Source organism: Solanum tuberosum, unplaced genomic scaffold (assembly GCF_000226075.1).
Source record: "Solanum tuberosum cultivar DM 1-3 516 R44 unplaced genomic scaffold, SolTub_3.0 scf00424, whole genome shotgun sequence".
NCBI lineage: Eukaryota > Viridiplantae > Streptophyta > Magnoliopsida > Solanales > Solanaceae > Solanum > Solanum tuberosum.
The window spans coordinates 391,044-410,980 of NW_006239350.1; the positions used below are offsets into that span (position 1 = coordinate 391,044).

Consider the following 19,937-nt stretch of genomic DNA (forward strand, 5'->3'; position numbering starts at 1 on the left):
CACCCTACATGGTATTATAGGGTGTATAACTAATACCTTCCATTTGGTGGTATTAGTTCTAATACCATGGGACTAATCTAGGTAAAGACAAAAATACCCCCTCAAATCATTTTAATCATTTTGTTTATTTTCTTGATTTTATGTTTTATATTTATACTAATAAATTTATTTAAATAAATTAGCTTACAAATTTTATTATTTAGATATAATTTTTTGTTTCTAAAATATGAGTTATTTAATCTATTTATTATTAATATAAAATATTATAATCCGACTAATACGCTAATGTTGATGTATGAATTTAAGAACAATTCATAAGTCAAATATTGCCTCTTAACGGAAGTCCATTAAAGATTACACAAGTAATCTAAAACAAGAGCGCATATATATATATATATATAAAACATCTTGAGTATAAAAATCGTTTAATTTATTTTGCTATATTTTATTTTTTATTTTATTTTATTTTATGATAAAGAGTTTCTTTTTTAATTTATTGATACAAAACAAAGTTCAATAAATTTTCTCTATAAATTATTATAGTTGTGTGACCTTTTGAGATATTAACTCTAATTTATTAAGATGACAATTATTTACTCTCAAATAATTTAATTGAGAAAATAGTGAACATGACAATAAAATTTTTATTCTCCTAGCTAGTTAAAATGCTATAAAAAAATAATATTGTCCGTCAATTATCTACCTTGACCCAATTACATGAAATAGAAAATCCCATAATAACTCAAGGGTATAATTGGAAAGTATTTTTTTTGTAGAGTTTTAAACCACACACAAAACTAGGTAAGAAACAATGAACCAAACACTTGATAAAAATAATCCCTGCATTACTAATCCATGCATTACCAATCCCTGCATTATTGATCTTTGTACCAAACGACCCCTTAATGCCATGTGGTTCACATGAACTCTCTACTGTATTTCATTTGCAATTTTGTTTTGGTGGTTGAGAATGCAGAAACTGTCTCTGTGATCAGTTCACTTATATTTCTTAGAGAAAAAGAGATCGGTAATTGACTAAGGTTCTTGGTATACATAAAATATTATTGACATGTATCAAAGCAGGAAGAGGAAATTAAAAAGAGTAAATTATTTTGTGACCTATAGACGAGCACTTTTGGTTTCCTGGTGAACATGATATTTAAGGATCTTTAGAGTCGAAGACCTCTTGAAATAAATTCATTTTGTAGAAGCTTCAAGCTCCTCAAGTTGAAAAGCTATTTCGAAAGAGAACCCCTGTTTGCACGTCTTAGTATTATACCAATTGGAAGCTATTTAGAATAGTTGAGTGGTCCCAGTTGTTTCTTGATGACCGAGAAAGTCCCTAGGCCAGTGGTACATGGTTTGAAACAAATGGATAATGGGCGCTCCTCTACTCTTCTCCACTTAAATACCACTCTCTTGTTTGCGGCAGGATTAGCACCCTGTGATGTGCACCTAATCAACACATCATCTGTTGTGTGTTGTGTTGTTACTGTTGCGTCCAAACACACACGCAAGTGTATGTAGTCGTGCAAGTAATATAGTGACTCTTGTTAGGAGCCGAATGTCGAACCTACAAGGACAAGATTGCTTAGCAAATAACTAGCTCAAGTTAAACTGTTAAGATGAACAAGTGCGGGTCTAACTAAAAAAGTTTATGTGTTGTAACTTCCAATGTAAAGTAAATTGAGAGAGGACTTAAGGACTTGGGTTGTAAACAATGAGAGGGGAATTCTGGGACTTCACAGTCATGTATAACACTAAATTCTTGGTTGGTTAAGTTACCTATCCTAGTTGTTGATTCACGGGGTTGATAATATGGTTATGGTCTCTCGAGCCTCTAACCATCTACCACAATTGGACGCCTAACTACATTGTTGAACGGGGATAGGTGAACCAATTTCAGAGCATTAAGCTATCTTCCCGTATTTGAACCAAATGAGGCGATCTAGGTATATTCCTATCCTAGGTGCGAATCTATCTCTAATCCTAATTATAAATTAGAACTCATTCCTTATGTTCTTCGTTCTAATCTAAGGGTTCGTCTCCCGAGTTCACAAAAGGTTTATAGATTTACTCTGATGGTAGCTAAGCATTAAAGTAGTAAGAGCAAGAACATAAGAACAGTCAATAATGTTAAACCACAATAACCAGCTCAAAACAATGTTATACAATCATCTTTAGTAGCCTCAGCCCTAGAACGAGGGTTTCTAGCCACTAATGATTCAAATAACAGTTGTATGGATTGAAGAATTCATACAAGAATTGAAGTAATGTAAAGAGGCAAGAAAGAACCCTAAAATAACTCCCTCAGTCGTCCAAGAGTTCCCCTCCAATGTAGGTCCATTAAAATATCACACAAGTGTCCTATTTATAGTAGAAAAGGAGTGCAAGGTCCCAGGTCTGTGGCACAGACTTATCGTGGACCTTGCTGTCTGAAAAAGTCAAAAAACACTGCCCAAGTCCGTGGCACGGAATTGGTTCACTACAGCGCATTTTTTTCTCCAACTTCTATTTTCTTGTTTTTTTCATCACTTCCCGTTCATCCAATAGCTTCTACTCCTATGCATTCCATCTTCAAATTGAACTCCTTCAACTCCAACTTTAGCTCAGTTCATATGCAAATCCATCCTACACAAGAGTTAATCACATCTGTTAGTTTATGGACGCAATCACTAATAAAACATGAGAATACAATAGAATTCATTCGCGAACTAAGCTATAATATGGGTATAAAATGTCATTTGCACGTATAAATACACCCAAGATTACTTACCTCTAGAACAAAGCCCTGAGGATTGAGTGGGCTCCAGCTTCTAATAGTTTTGTGTAATGAGTACTTCTCATGGGTGACAAGTAAGTGCTTATGATGAAAAGGCAACCTTGGTGAGAAATCAATAAAGAGGGATTACGACAAGGTGGTAGCTTCTTTTTGATCCTCACCATCTGGTAGATATGTTTTAATAATTAGATTATATGGTATATTTATTTGTTTCTGTACACATTTTCTTTAGGTAGTAAATAATTTCATTAATGTGGCAAAATTCCTGTATTTAAGCCTTATTGGTTGGTATATGGTACATTTGTGTTGTTTCTGTACACATAAATGTATGACAACCGTATTCGTGTTGTACATCCAGAGTTTCCATGATCAGAGTGGTTTATCATATAGACCTCCTTTCTCCTTTTGGTCAAACCTAAACAGTTGTACATCCGAGAACAGTTTCTTTCTGTATCAAAATTTGATTGTTATAAGGGAATAACTTAAATTTTAATCAGTAGAGTTTCACATAAAAAGTTTCAGCAAATAGCATTCATTAATAGCTTAATGGCCTTTATATACAGCTTGCAGTTGATATCTTCCCCTTGGGAAGTTAATACTCAATTTTCAAGAAAATAAGAAACAGAAAGCAAAATTATGTTCATGAAGTTACAGCTTGGTCATGAAAAAAAATTCTTTGAAGGTTTGAATTTTCTAGAGTAATCTCTTAATTGCAATCATGGTTCCAGTGCAGAAATGGTCTTTAAAATCGATAGCTGTTTTCTGCTAGCCTCGAGCAATAACTTCTTATATTTTTCTATCTTTTAGTGGCTTCATTTTTTTTTTTTTTTTTTTTTTTTTTTTTTTTGCCTATTTCTAGTTGAGCTTCTTCTTTGCCTAAAAATTTTCATTTCTATGTTTTGCAGACACTTGGCATAGAGCATGCCTTCTCTTCTTTTATTTGGCTATGCGGTCCTATTACTGGCCTTGTGGTAAGGTGTTCGAATATCATGGAGTTTTATTGCAGATTACTTGGTAAAATGTCCATCTAAAGTGATGAATGTCAGTAATTAGAATTTAGAGCTGTGAAAACAGCTCTACTGAGATAAATTGCTGAAAATATAAGATGGGGATAACCTTTGGACCTGCAGAACCAATTGCAAAAGCTACACTTTTTGAAATTCTGTGGACTCATTAAACAAGAATTGTTAGACTTCAGCCCATGTACTTAAAATTGTAGATATGGCTTTGCTGAACTGTAACTTCTTTTTTTAACTTTCGGATCTCTGCAAAATTTGTCAGCTGTTCCTTGAATTAAAACTTTCTATCCTTTGATCAGTAAAACGAAGTCGCCAGATATATGGTACATACAAAAAAAACTTATATATTGGAGAAATTTCTCCAGCAGCTCCGTTGATTATTCAACTTATAAACTTGTCCTCTTGGATATTCTTTCAGGTACAACCTTGTGTAGGTATATGGAGTGATAAATGTCATTCTAAATATGGCAGAAGAAGGCCTTTCATTTTTATTGGAGCTGTCATGATCTCTATTGCTGTAAGCATTTAGCAGTTATTTTTATCCTATATTGAATTATTTGGTTCCAGTTAAATCGGCTGAACTAAATCTTGTCGTTTAGGTGATAATTATCGGGTTTTCTGCAGACATAGGATACTTATTGGGGGACACAAAAGAGCATTGCAGGTTTTAACTTCCTCTTGTTCCTGTAATTTTTTGGATTATCTGAATAGGCTGTGAAGTCTTTGATTATTGTGTGAAAATGCAGCACTTTCAAAGGCACTCGCTCAAGAGCAGCCATTGTATTTGTCGTTGGGTTTTGGATGCTCGATCTTGCTAATAATACTGTGCAGGTTAGCTTCTGAAAGCTTACTACTATTTCTAGCGGTGTAGATGATTCTAGTAGATGTTACACTATAGTTGTTTTATGTTGGCAGGGTCCGGCTCGAGCTCTTTTGGCAGATTTGTCAGGTAAAAGTTCCGATAGATGGTAGAATTATTTTTTTTCAATTAATTGATACAGTTCTTCTTTTGTTGCAATTTGTTGAGATGTCTTGGGAACATTGTTGTAGGTCCTGATCAAAGAAATACCGCAAATGCTGTGTTCTGCTCCTGGATGGCTGTTGGAAACATTCTTGGATTTTCTGCTGGAGCCAGTGGAGGTTGGCACAGGTTTGCTGTTTATTGCATATCTGAAGTGACATGGTGATGTTATATGTGTGTGTGCTTATGTAAAAAGATGCTCACAATCCACATCCTGCTTGAACAATATCACTTGTTCAGCATTCTTCTTAAGGGCATGCCTTTAAAAGTTGTTGAGCTTTTGGTAGCAAAAATGTCTTCTCAATTAAGATTTGGTTAAAATATTACATGCTTAAGGTAGTCTTTGACAAAATTTCGTATCTGGACAGATGGTTTCCGTTTTTGACAAATAGAGCTTGTTGTGAGTCATGTGGAAATCTCAAAGCAGCATTCTTAGTTGCAGTGGTGAGTTAACTGCCCTCGATAGAGTTTTTGTGTAGATATAGTAAATTCTATTTTTGAATCTTGATTTTTGAGATCATCTATTTTACTTGCACACGTTTTTTCTACCTTGTTTATGTACATTGACAAAACTTGTTGCTAACAAAACATAAAAGGAAGTCTCTGGATCTACTCGTCATATCCTGCATCCTTGATAAAGATTTTCCTCGAGCATCTTTTGTAAATAATGTCTTAAAACATTAATCACGTCCTCTTATGCATCCTGTCACTTGCTACTTGCTGATATACCTTTTTTTAAACCGACTGATTTACTATTGTTGAAAATTGGCTTCTGAAATTAGATAGAGTACAAAGACAACATTTACATCTCAATCTCAAGAGGGGTTGGCTAGTGACGACAAGAAAATCCCACAAGATTCAAGCACATTGATGGAAAACCAGCAACCCTCAAGTACAACCCATGGAAATGACTAACATAAACAGAAAGGGGTTAACACAAAAACAAGCAGTAGATAGCTTAAATCCTTGCTAGCAGTTAGCACTGTCGATTAACCCAAACCAAGCTAGATTTAGAATAAGAAAGAAATGACAGATTCAAATAGAAGCAATTAGTCCACACAAGTATTATCTTTTTTTTTTATCGCTATTAGGTTAATATTGATAATCCAGCAATTGCAGAATACTTATATAGGATCTTTACCACAGACAATGTAAAAAAAAGAAGTAATATACCAGTGTAATCTCACAAGTGGGGTATGGAGAGGGTAAGATGTACGCAAACCTTACCCCTACCCCTTTGTGGGATAGAGAGGTTGTTTCTGTACTCTCGGCTAAACAAGAAGTACCTCATTGACTCTCCAAAAGGTAAATGTGTCGAACAAAGTGGAACAGGGGGAGGTTTTTTGACTATGAAGAACTAGTTCTGTGCTTAAGCTTGAACATAGTACAAATGAATTCTTCTCTGGTGGTGTTACTGCGTGTTTTAGTACCCATCATCATTCTGTCATTCAAAGTGCTCTCTGGACTGTCAACAGGTCTTTCTGACTCTCTGCACGTTAGTAACTCTCTACTTCGCCAATGAAGTCCCGCTGTCACCCAAGCAATATAAACGCTTGTCAGATTCTGCTCCTCTCTTGGATAGTCCTCAGAATACTGGCTTTGACCTTTCTCAATCGAAAAGGGAGTTGCAGTCTGTAAATAGTGTAGCAAATAATGAATCTGAGATGGGTCGTGTAGCAGAAAATAGTCCAAAGAATGAAGAACAGAGACCTGACAAGGATCAAGGTGATAGCTTCGCTGATAGCCCTGGAGCAGTTTTGGTCAATCTGTTGACCAGCTTACGTCATTTGCCTCCTGCAATGCATTCGGTTCTCATTGTCATGGCTCTGACTTGGGTATGTAACTTCCTGATTTTTCTGATTTAAGCTTTTAACTAGCTGTACACATTTTCAATTCGCTGTATTTTGTGAATTTTATTCTGTAAGTTTCTTGTACCTTTCCACTGCAGCTAACTATCTATCTTTCTGTTCTTTCAACCAGTTGTCCTGGTTTCCCTTTTTCCTTTTTGACACGGATTGGATGGGGAGAGAAGTCTATCATGGGGACCCGAAAGGAGAAGCAGATGAAGTAAATGCATATAACCAAGGTGTCAGAGAAGGTGCATTTGGTTTGCTATTGAATTCTGTAAGAACTCAGAATTGAGAATAACTAGTTATCCTTTATTTAGATCCAATAATAGGTGATTTGCAGCTTAACTAGAATTAATTATCCATTGAGAGCTTATTTATGTCTCTCTCATGGCTGCCCCACTGACGTCTAAGTTATTGTGATGAATCTCCCTGTGAGCAGGTTGTTCTTGGCGTTAGCTCCTTTCTTATTGAGCCAATGTGCAAGTGGATTGGTTCTAGACTTGTTTGGGCTGCGAGCAACTTCATTGTATTTGTCTGCATGGCCTGCACCGCTATCATTAGCGTGGTTTCTATCAGTGCACATACGGAGGGAGTCCAACATGTGATTGGTGCTACTCGATCAACTCAAATTGCTGCTTTGGTTGTTTTCTCTCTTCTTGGCATTCCTCTTGCTGTAAGTTTTTTCTATTACTCCGTATATTTTTGTACCTGTTAGCTGCTTATCCAGTAGATGTTGATTTTTTATTTCTGGGGATATTGATACTTCTGGATGATAGTTCATCTTTTCATGCATTTTGCTTTACGTGCCTGCAGGTAACTTACAGTGTCCCTTTCTCTATCACAGCAGAGTTGACAGCTGACGCTGGTGGTGGTCAAGGTATTTTCTTCGATCCATTAAAATGTTATCATGTCTTACTCGATGAGACGATTATTGAAACTGGTATGCTTTTGCAGGGTTGGCAATAGGAGTCCTGAATCTTGCAATTGTTGTACCTCAGGTAAGTTTGCCTTTATATCTCTAATTATTCATATTCATTGTGTATGCGTGATAATTGAATTTCATTGAAATGCTTAACGCATGATATAACAAACAACAACAACATATATACCTAGTGTATGTAATCCCACAAGTGGCGATGACATAATTTTCTATTAACTTAGATGGTTGTCTCGCTTGGTGCCGGTCCATGGGATGCTTTATTTGGTGGAGGAAACATACCGGCATTTGTCTTAGCATCTTTAGCTGCACTTGCTGCTGGAATTTTTGCTATGCTCAGACTACCAAATTTATCAAGTAATTTCAAATCAACTGGCTTCCATTTTGGTTGAGTAAATTTATTCTGTTACACTTATACACATTACACATCTAGTTCATGTTACTGAAGTAACAAAAAGATAGTAGTATAGTTTAGCTGTGATAGGCATCTGATATTTTTCACTCATATTCAATTCATTTTACCCCAATTTTTGACTCTCTTGTATAATGTAAAATTGTCATCTGTAATGAGGAAGAATGTTGATTACTCTTTGTGAATAACTGGATATCTCAATGATTTGTCGCAAATCAGTTTTTTTGTATTATTTTATGGGGACGGTGCGGTTGCAGGGCAAACCATTGTAAACCTGTGAAGACTTCAATCCGCCCCGCATAGACCTGCCACCCATGAAATAAAGAGTAGAAATTTAACAAAAAGTCTCACACGTAAAATTTTATGACATTATTATGAAGTTTCAAATTTGTAACTTTAAAATAATGAATATATTTTCAAAAGCATGATTGAAAAGTTGCATTTACAACTGTTGATTGATTTGTTTCACCCTAAATCTGATCCATTTTACCTAATTTTGCTGTACACAACTGTTTTTTTTTCCCATTCGGTGTTCGGAGCCCACATTGGAGCTCTGACTAAATTCGGATCGCGCACTATAGGCCCATTCGGGGTGGTGCTCCCAACAGGATTTTCTCCATACTCAGGGCTCGAACTCGAGACTTCTGGTTAAGAGTGAAGCACTCCCACTAGTGCACCACAATCCAAGTTGGTGCTGTACACAACTGTTATTTGGTTTGTCTGCTACTCAAATAGATATTCGATCTCTGAATACTGCAGCTCAATTAATTAATTGGAGAAAACGACTTTTGCTTAAATACTTGCAAAAGTATATAATATGATGCTCAAATAGAAATATAGGCATATGGTCACTGGAACAATTGTACTATTTTGGCTACCACTATTTTTTTTCTCTTTCGATTTAACTATTTGGTATTCAAAATTATTGGTTCGATTAATTTAAATTTAGTTATGGGGCGGATCAAGAGTGGTTTGTGCAAGTTTACGTCAATTCAGTAGCTTTTGCTCAGATATTATATATATATATATATATATTTTTTTTTTTTTTTTTTTTTTAAAGTTTGAACTAACAGAATTTAAATCCCAAAAGCATGAAAGAGGTCATGATATAATAATATAGTAATGTCATATGAAAATAAATGACAGAAAACAAGATAGGGTAAAAAAGAATAATTTATCAATATTAAAGAACTTCTGCACAGGTGATTCTACTAAAGGACATGAAATAAGATCAATAAAATAAGGAGTACTACTTTCTAGGTGTTCAATTTATTTATCCTGTTTTGATTTGATGTAGAGTTTAAAAGAGTAGAAAAGACTTATAAGCTTCATGATCGTAAACATGCTATTGGCAAAAATAGAAAGAAATATTTTTTAAAACAGATTAAAAAAAAAGAAGACAAATAAATTGAAATAAAGTATAACTTAGGATGGAAGTAGTAGAGGTACAAAATATCAAATCAAGATTCACAGACCTTACTGTGTTATATATATATTTATTATACAGATTATTTTTTGGCATATTTGTTAGTTGTTTCTTATGAATATAAACACTAGATTCGTTTACCTAATAATAACAATTACCTAATAATAACAAGCAAGCATGTGACAAATCTGCATGGAAATTGGAAAACCCTAGTAGATTATATTCTTCTATTTTTTTATTTTTTTAAAAAGTTTAAGTTTTGTGCACTGAAGGTGCAAAACTTATTTATATAATTAGGTCACTTATTAAGTAATTATCGATAAATTTCTTATAAAGCAATATTCATTTTGTCCTAATTTATGTGAAGAAAATCGAAGTATGAGGATTCATTAGTTTTGGACTATATATGAATTAGACTATATATATTTCAAATATTTTAAAATAAAATTTACATATGAAAAATATACTAAAAGTACTACAAATCAACATAGTTGACGAGTTAATGATTTTTAAAACATGAGAAAGTTATAATCAAAGACTCCTCACATGGTAACCCCTTCACATAAAATGAAACGGAGAAAATATACAGTATTAGTAATTTGAGAAAGAAGTAACTATATAACCTACTATGACATATTAAAATTTACTCATAGTATAAAAGTATTTTTAAATTATTGTTAGTGTATGCATCTTAAATAATTTATATTATATTATGTATAATATAACTAGAAGAAAGTTAGATGAAGATCAAGTTAGTGATTCGTGAATTCTTTTTTGGGATCATGTGAAGAAAGGATAGATTATCTCTGGCATCATGGCTGGATAATTTGGCATTATATTATCATTCTGAATCTTCCAATATTTATTTCTTAATCTTATAATTAAAAAATCTAAGTGGAAATATTTAACTATATTTATTTAAGTGACAAATAAGCCTATGAAGTGGCTACATGGTGGATTCTGAAACTGAAAACCCATTATTTAATTTCAATAAGTAGTATTCCCTCAATCCCAAAATACTTGTTACAGTTCAATTCTCGAAATCGATTTTGAATAATTTTTAAAATTAAATTGAATTAAAATAATCTAATGTTATATAGTAAAAATATTCAAAAACTATACGAAAAATATTATAAGTTACAGTTCTTTCTAAAATACTAATTAAATTCTGAATATTTAACTCTCGAGAAACGAAAAATGATTAAGTATTTTTGGGACAAAGAAAGTACATGTTGGATTATATTAATATTGGAATAATATCAGAATCTTTAGCCTTGTTGTGGATATGGAGGATTATAAATTATATGGTAACATGTGGTGGCCATTAATATGGAATTATTGCAATTAATTAACTACTAATCTATGAAATACTTGCTTTGTGTCAACGGTTTGTTTATTAGTATTCTCTACGTCCCATATTAATTGTAATGTATCATTTTTTTATAAATTAATTTGAATATTTTTTATAGTTAAATTATATTAAAGTAATTTAATATTTTTAAAAATTATATAAAAATTATTATAAATTACAATTTTCTTATATCAGTTTGATGAAGAAATATATTTAAAATGTTAATTAATATTACGTAATTAACTTTCGAGAAGATTAATTTGGATGGAGAAAGTATTAAATCAACTGTTTGTGCAGAAGAAAAAAAAGAGTTAATTAATTATAACAAACAAAGGGTGATGCAACAGATATTTGGATCTAAGTTCGAGGTTGCTTCTGGAAACTGGAAAGTTTACACTAACTAATCACACTTTTTTTTAAAATATAGATCACCAAATTTTAGGAATGAAAGTTATACTCACTTACAGTATAATTTGTTTATATTATTATTATTATTATTATTTAACACACTATAATAGATCGACATAATTACACTATTATAAAATTGTCTTAAGAGGTTAAGTAAATATTTAGGGAAAATGATGTATTATAGCAAACTATTAATTCAAAAGAAATGTTGTAGCTACAATTTAATTTAGTTCGAATTCGTAGCAAACACTTTGTCATTCAAAGAATCTCGCTCGCCATTCTGGAATCTCGCTTGCCTCTCTCACTTTATACAAACACTAATGTATAAATTGTGTTTGTATAAAGCGAGAGAGAACTGTATATACAAATACAATACAATACAAATACATATTTTTTCGTCCTATACAATTATAATTATACAAATACAAATCTCCCCCTGCCCAGATTTCTTTTGCCTTTCTCTCTTTCTCGTTTTATACAAACACAAATTATACAAATTACAATGTATAATTTGTGTTGTATAAAGAGAGAGAGAAAGATTTGATATACAAATGTTTTAATTCGATTTAATTGTATACAAATTCAAATTTTATGCAGATAAACAGACACAATCATTGATACATATACATAGTAGTTACATATATACAATTATCTAACCGATATATATATATAATCACTGCGCTTATATACAAACGAGATGCCTGCCTACGATTTATACAAATCAGATGCTCCATAGCAAACATAACAAAATTGTAGCTATAGAGCGCTAATATGATTTTTATGTTTGCTACTCCTAAAATTGGCTCAATATTTTACTATAAAAAAATTAAAATTAACTACAAACTTGGTTGCTAAGTCATTGGCAGCTAACAATTCTTTTTGATATTTTGTGTTATTTTATTTTGCTATTTAGCTATAGAATTTGACCGTTGCTCATTGAATTTTATTTTTTCATTAGATGAGGCTCACACATATTCTGCAGTACCCCCTCCATGAATACTCATTTGGTATGAAAAGTTTGTAATGTTAATTGAGTACTCAATTCTCCAATCGATTGACTTGAAATAAAATTTGAATATTAAAAAAAGATGAATTAGCGGATCATAGACCTAAGTCGAAAGCATGCCTGATTTCTCTCCGAGCTGCGGAACTAACAAGTCTATTAGGTATACCTGAACATTCTTCGTCAGGGGCTGAGTTAGTATACAATCCCACTTTAGAGACTTTCCTTCGGAATAAGTAGGATATGGTGCCACAAATTGCCTCGCAGTGCTTACACCTCTCACCTATCGAAATTATGTTCAAAAACCTCGTCCAAATTCTTATTTTTCTTTAGTAGTATTTTTGTATATGTTTGCATGAGTAGTAGCTATGTTGTCCTTTTCACTTAAAAAAAATAAAATTAGTTACGAAATTTATTATTAATCTATCACTATATAACTCATAGCTAGGAAAATGTTTTGATAATTCATCGTTAAATAAAATTAAAAAATATTAACCCTACCTTATTTTTAGATTTTTATTGTGTTCATTTTTAGCTAAATGATCAATGGACTGGAGATTGGATCTTCCAATAAGTTAAAAACAATCTTCTTGAAAGGCCTATATATAATTTTAATTCATCCATATATTTTCCAATCAAATATGTCACCAAACACATGATATAAACATAATTATAGTCAACACATGACTCAAATTTATCAAGAAAAGTGAAAGTGATATTGAAAGAAAGAGGATGATAGGGGGAAAAAAGAGAGATGTACATGTGATCAAAATTTGTAGGGTCAAGTAAAGAATAAATACAGGTGACACACACATATATATAATATATAGTAGTACTTAGTACAATAAAAGTTTTAAATTTTTTAAAAGTTTTTGAAAATTTTAAAAAGAATTTGAAAAGAAAAAAGAGTTTTGTGTTTGATGCTAGGGAGTGGGTGACAGTAGGTCACATGTTTGCTTACTTTCTTGACACATATCTATCTATCAAAAACACAAAAGGACTATAAAGATAGTGAAATAAACACTATCATGGAAAAGAAAAGGAAGTATCCAAAAACTAATGGTGGGTACACACTAATTAATTCAAGAATATTTTGGGACTCATTTTTGGTTACTAGGATTAGAAAAATAAACAATATATAACATATCCAGCGTGATTCTACAAGTAGGATTTGAAAAAATAAATAAAATGAACACAGAGTTGATTCTTTTCTTATCAATCTATTACAAGGTAAATATTATTGTGTTTCTGATAGACCCTTGGCTCGGAAGAGAGAAGAGGGATTATAAAAATAATTTTGATATAAAAATGGATGTTATCTTATACTGTGTTTGGCAGAGATTTCATTTTGGATGTAAGCAATATTGATAACATTTTACAAGGATATTTCAGTATTATTTTATTTTTTATATAGAAATCAACAAGGAGCAACTTACATGAATATGACCTTTAATTACTTAGATATATATACTTGAAAGAAATAATTCAAATTTCCAAACTAACTTTGATTTCATATTTTGAATTTTTGTTTATGTTAAAAATTATGGTGGCACGTAAGATTTTACATTATAAAAAACTTAAATACTTGTTTCAATGTGTTGAACCATATAATTTTTGACAAGAGGGTTGCTTGGATGGTAAAACCTTTCACATCCAACCTTAAGATCGTGAGTTCAAGTCACCAAGACAACAAAAAGAGTGGAAGCTCCTAGAGAGGAATTGAAAAAACATATTCCACGAACCCAAGACCAAGACCGAGTCCAAGATCCCAATCCCAAGACCTGAGATCCAACCTCGACCTGGCTTCATCCCCAAGATCGAGATTCAAGACCCAACCTCGATTTGATCCCCACCCAAGACACCTAACCTAGATTTGATCCCTACCCGAGACCCAACCTTGACAACAACACTTTACCTGATCGAGTCTCAAGTCGGGGGTTGTTTAGTCTTGTGCCGATTAAGGGTCGGGTTTCATGTTGGATTGGGCATTGGGTCACGATTCAGGGTCAGATTTGGGTTGGGGTCTGGTCGCAGGTCATCCGAGAGGATTTTGTGTCGATCAGGGGTGGAGCCAACATACATTCAAGGGGTTCATCTAAACCCCCTTCAGCAGAAAATACTACTTCTCTGTCCCATTTATACGACTTACTTTCCTTTTTAGACAGTCTAAAAAAGAATGACACATTTCTATATTAAGTAACAATTTAACTTTAAACTGTCCATTTTACCCTTGATAAAAATGATTTATAATCACACAAACTTTTATCATTCATTTTAGACCACAAGTTTTAAAAGTCTTCCTTTCTTTCCTAAACTCCGTGCCGAGTCAAATCATTCACATAAATGAGACGGAGGGAGTATTATTTATATATGGTTAATTTTTTTTTATGTATATATAGTAGATGTCGAAACCCCTTCGGTCAGTTCATGGGTTTACCTCTTTAGATTTTGAACTCCCTTGTTAAAAATTCTAGTTCTGCCATTAATGTCGGACATTAGATCCCAGGTTAGGATTGATTTGGGTCAGGGCGGTTCTCGAATTGGGCAACCCGGGGTGGGGTAGGGTGTGAGGTGGTAGGTTGAGGCACTAGGGATTAGGGGCATTTTGGTGAATTGGGGTGGGTGGGAGGTGAATGGTGAAGTGGGAAGAGAATTTTGAAAAATGTTTTTCTTATGTACATTTTAGTAGAAAATTCATTTTCCTAAATTGGATAATAATAACATTATTGAAAAAAAAAATCACAACATTTAAATCAATCAAACATAAGAAAATTCATTATCGAGTAATTGATTATTCATCAATCTTGTTAGGGTAAGTGAAACACTCTAAGCCTAACTTAGAGTACCTATATACTTATATTTTGTCCAAGCACCAAATTAACAACCCCTCAATATTTTCATATTTTTTCACTATACAAATATTTCATTAATTAATTTATTGTATAGTTTGTTTTTGTGATTGATATTTGGTACCATACCCTTCTTTCATTATCACTTGTCAGCACAAGTTTGCTAAAGTCCCCTTCACGAGAATGACCATTTCCAACTCTCCTTGTTTTCTTCTACTCTTTCATCTGTTTGTCTCCTTCCTCCTCCTTGGAATGTGTGCTTTGATTCTCCTCTTTCCTATTTTCACACCACCCCTTTTTTCCCCATTGGTTAATTTTAGGCACAAAATATGAGAAACAATCATAAAAAGTTAAAAAATACTTTGGACATTTATGTGCAATAGTACAAGAATGTAAACATCACTCAAAATCAACAAACAAAATAGGTGAAAACCAATGGTAGGAGTAATTGACAAGATTACTCAAAGTCGCAGTGAAGTTATAAGTATCATCACATTCTTAATCGATAAAACTATTCAAAGTCGTGGCGAGGTAATAAATATCATTACATTCTTAATCATAAGTCTCTGATTTGAGTTATGAAAATGAAATTGTGCACGCCTTCATAAGGAATATTTCATCATTCAAAAGTGAATTTCTTATGTATGAATCTAAATTAATCAGGTCTGAAATGAATATTGAATACCAGATAAAAATACAAAAACAAGAATGTTCAATTTTTCTATTGATATAATCATAGACAATAGATAAAGTGTAAGTAATAATGTAAATAAGGGGAAAAAAGACATGTCTTTATTAATATTTTTCTCCATAAAGATCCTTAAGTAATTGAAATGTACTTGGTTACTTTATACAAATGCCTAATACACCACAAAACAAATAGGAGTAAGTAGGAGTAACTTTTTTTTCCCTCTCTCATGAACTCAAAAGAAATATGATTGATCATATGATATAATTTAAAATGCTCCTTCAACTCAACAACTTTTTTTAAAAAGTAAACTTTTTGGTCTCCAAAAAAGTTTCAATTAAAATGTTGTTGCTCTAGCCATGGCCAAAAACTTGTTTGATCATCAATTCCACAAAACATGTTGGATAGGCTTTCTTCTTTGACACTACTATTATTATTAGTAGTAGTAGTATTTTGGTCCATTAATTTGAGATCTTGTCTTGATGATGATGAATTGATGTGAAAGAGTTGATGAGGTACCACAACCCCATTATTATTATTATTATTATTAGACCTTATCATTGAAGGTGGAAAAAAAGGTCTACTAGAAATATTTGGATGATGATTGGATAATGGGCTGTCAATGGCTGGTGTTCTTGATATGTCTAGCTTTATTTCTGAGCTGTTTTCACTTCTATTGCTGCATGATCCTTCTGTTTCCTTGTTCAAATTGATTGATTCTGTTGGTTGCTCTCTATTCTTTAGTGACATTATCTGTCCACATTTGAAGAAAAAAATAAAATCGTTTAAGTTCTAAGCACCGACAATATAAGTTGTCAAAGTAATTATTTATAACATGGTATTTTAATAATCTATCGTTAAATAGGATCAGTGACATAAGTTATTCATCGCTAGTCCCTATTTATTTTTTTCAAGTGTAAATATAATGAGATAAAGATGGTATCTTCCTTATATAACAAAAAGGTTAAACTATGTGGTATATAATTTGAACTAGTACATTGAGCAAAATAATTACTATAATAGTACTAGTATAATAGATTAATATAACAAAAAGAAAAAAGGGTTGATAATGATGATGTATGTGATTGGAGGTACTACTATATAGTCCTACTAGCTAGAAATTAATGATCAAGATATGTCTCTTCTTTTTCAGAGCTTTCTTTGGTACACTTAAAATTCATCATGATGAGAAGAAGTCAAATCAATCTAAAGAAAAACATGTGAAGAATTATTTTTTTACTGAACATCATGCACCATAGAGTATATATCATGAAAAGGTTCAATATTTCACCAAAATAGTATATTCTTGTTAAATTTTGACAACCAATAAAATAAAAAACAACATATTATTATATGTTCAAGTTTCAAATATTTCTCCCTACACCTCCAAGAAAACAAGGTTTTCACATACATATAGTGCAACATTATGTTATTTAATTCCTACATAACAAGAAAAAGGAAACTTCAATTAAGTAATCTATATACATCATTATTAGATCATCTTTACCTGTTTCATGTTCGATATTCTTTATATGATCTGATAGCGTAAAAAAAAAAACTTTTTTTGTTACATACCTCTGCATGAAGCTTTTGGTTTTGAGTCTGTAGAGCATCATTTTCAGCTTTGATAGCATCAAATTGTCTCTTAAGAACTTCATAATCTTTCTCCAATTGCTTAGTCTTCCATCTTGCTCTTCTATTTTGAAACCAAATTGCAATTTGTCTTGGTTGCAACCCTAAAGCTCTTGCTAATTGCATTTTCCTTTCAGGTTCAAGTTTGTTTCCTAACTCAAAATTCTTCTCAAGAGTTTTTACTTGTTCCATATTGAGTCTTCTTTTCTTCTCACCAGCTTGTGATCCATCATCAGATAAATCATCTTCTCCATGATTTTCCTCACAAGCATTATTTCCATCCATCCCAGAAAATGACATAGATCTTTTTCCCAAAAATGAAGCAATACCTACCACACACACATTAAACAAAAAAATTGTAAGACAAAAATATCTTGTTGAAGTTGAAAAAATAATGAGTATCTGAAATTGAAATTGTGTTTGAACATGAATTTCACTCGGGAAAAATAAAGAATTATAGAGTTTTGTGAGGCAGGGATAAGGTCTGTGTATACTCTACCTTCCACAGATCTCACTTGTTATGTTATTGTTGTTATAAGTCAAAATAGTTTTTTAACTTCATATTCTCTATTTCAAGTTGAAGTAAACAAAATTGTGAAACAAACATTGATTTGTGAATAATATTTCAACATTTGCAAATAATAAGTATATATGTTCAAACACCTAACTAGAAGAAAAAGTTTATTAAAACAATTAATAAATTAATTAAAGAAAATTATTAAAAATAGAGAAAAGAGAAGAAACTAAACCATGGAAGTCTTGAGGTGAGCATGAGGGAAGAATGGGATTGAGAGAAGTTGAAGGTTGATGTTCATCTTCATGATGAGGAGTTTGTAGCATGAAATTTGTTGGAAAGAAAGCCATTTCATAATTAGTGCAAGTCATAACCTATAACACTTTTTCCCACCACTCCAAGTATCTATGACTATGAATATTCATAATGCTTGAGAGAGGAGTAAAATAATTGAGATCAAATAATTCTCTTCAAGAAGTGAGGGAAAAAATGTTTATATAAGTATGAAATACTACTAAGAGTATATTTATCTCTTTTTAGTATAAAATAAATAAAAGAGAGAGAGAGAGAGAGAGAGAGAGATTTGAAAATATAAATAAGGTAGTGTTAATTTAGAAGGAGATGCACTCTATTATATTCTTGTGATGAAAGGATGGCTTATATACCTTATCAACTTCAAGAGAACCTTTTCTTTCCTATTTTATCTTTTTTCTTTTTTTTTTGGTTTATTGTTATGTATATGTATGGTAGAGATAGGGTGTTGGATGTTTCTTAATAGTAGTACTTTTTTTCACCATGATATTCAGTATCTGCATTGAGTCCGACTAAATTTACATTTGTATTGAAAAATTTCATATTCAGAATTCGAACCTGAATACTAATAGTACTTAACTCCCTGCCACCATTATTATTGATTTTATTTTGTTTCAAGTACTTACTTAAGTTAACTTTCAAGCACTACCAAGTTATCTTTTCTCATTAATCCCTTTTAGTTATTTATTTTAATTAATTAATATTTTGGCTTGTTAAGTGACAAAAGTGGGCAGTGTGTATCTTTCTGTAATGACAGTTGTCCTTGATGAATTTAAATCAGGAGGGCAACTGATTCTTTTGCTATAGGACAGAAAATGGGGTTCATATTTTATTGATTTTAGGGGCATAGTGGGTAGTTTAGAGAAAAATAATACTAATATTAATTCTCCATTATAATCTTTTAGTGTATGTTGCTAATATAAGGTAAAAAAAAAAGAAAAGAGTTTTGATACATATTTTGGTCATGAGTTTAATAAATTGTCTTCTCCTTGCATAGATATATATCTAATATCTTTTACACTATCTAAGTTAAACAATTAGGTAACCATTATATAGAAACTTCAACTTAAATTTTATATCTCTCTATATATATATATATGTTGAAAAACTTATTTATTATATAAATATTAAATTATTGGAACCCAATAGCAAAAAATATCGCTATCTATATTTCAGACTCCAACTCTATATTAACAATAGATAAATAACTCTTCAAATAATATAATACGGCGACTAAAAAAATAGCACGATAATAACCTGTTATGATTGGTTAAATTGAAATATGTACATGACTTTATCAATGTATACGACTTAAATTCTTTTTTTAAAAAATTTAATTTTTAGGTGGGGTGGGGGTGAAGGGGGAGGGGTTAAAGAGAGAGAAGGGGGAGGAATCTAGGATGGGTCCTAGAGAGGGGGCAGGGTTTGCCACCTAACCTACCAACACCTATCGTGCATTAGGACTATGGCCTTTCCCATCCATTATCCTTTTCTCTCACTCACCATCAAACCTATATAGCCTATGTATAAATTAGGCCTCTATATCATTTTATTTGGAATTTGAGTGACATATGAAGAAAAAATAAAAGTTATATAGGAGAAGGAAGATATATACTATTCCTCGATAAGAGGAAGTTGCTCGAATAGTAAGCAATATCCCTCACTTCCAATTATAAGATTGTGAGTTCAAATCATCAAGAGAACTCAATAGTGAAAACCCTCGAGTGGGGTTA

At 32.1% G+C, this 19,937-nt stretch overlaps 2 protein-coding genes across 2 annotated transcripts in view; one reads left to right on the forward strand and one right to left on the reverse strand.

Annotated features, from left to right (window-relative positions):
• SUT2 (sucrose transporter-like protein) overlaps positions 1-8,001 on the forward strand; it is a 9,739-nt gene extending 1,738 nt beyond the window's left edge. Inside the window, 13 exon segments of the mRNA NM_001288509.1 lie at positions 3,688-3,753; positions 4,220-4,318; positions 4,401-4,465; positions 4,548-4,632; positions 4,717-4,750; positions 4,852-4,951; positions 5,191-5,266; positions 6,298-6,657; positions 6,803-6,946; positions 7,112-7,345; positions 7,486-7,549; positions 7,627-7,670; positions 7,834-8,001. Coding sequence (NP_001275438.1) covers positions 3,688-3,753; positions 4,220-4,318; positions 4,401-4,465; positions 4,548-4,632; positions 4,717-4,750; positions 4,852-4,951; positions 5,191-5,266; positions 6,298-6,657; positions 6,803-6,946; positions 7,112-7,345; positions 7,486-7,549; positions 7,627-7,670; positions 7,834-8,001 — 1,539 coding nt within the window.
• A 7,827-nt stretch (positions 8,002-15,828) lies between these two features.
• On the reverse strand, positions 15,829-18,473 carry LOC102592983 (homeobox-leucine zipper protein ATHB-13-like). The gene is made up of 3 exons (XM_006363181.2): positions 18,128-18,473; positions 17,322-17,707; positions 15,829-16,499 (listed from the first exon to the last, which is right to left on the reverse strand). Exons 1-3 carry the CDS (start codon positions 18,261-18,263, stop codon positions 16,080-16,082), a joined length of 942 nt encoding a protein of 313 aa, XP_006363243.1. The 5' UTR covers positions 18,264-18,473; the 3' UTR covers positions 15,829-16,079.
• Positions 18,474-19,937: the final 1,464 nt, after the last annotated feature.

Coding starts and splice junctions, on each gene's coding strand:
- LOC102592983 (XM_006363181.2), bottom strand. CDS start 18,263: ATGACTTGCACTAATTATGAAATGGCTTTCTTTCCAACAAATTTCATG. Junction 17,708..18,127: donor CTCACCTCAAGACTTCCATG/GTTTAGTTTCTT, acceptor TGTGTGTGGTAG/GTATTGCTTCATTTTTGGGA. Junction 16,500..17,321: donor ACCAAAAGCTTCATGCAGAG/GTATGTAACAAA, acceptor AAATGTGGACAG/ATAATGTCACTAAAGAATAG.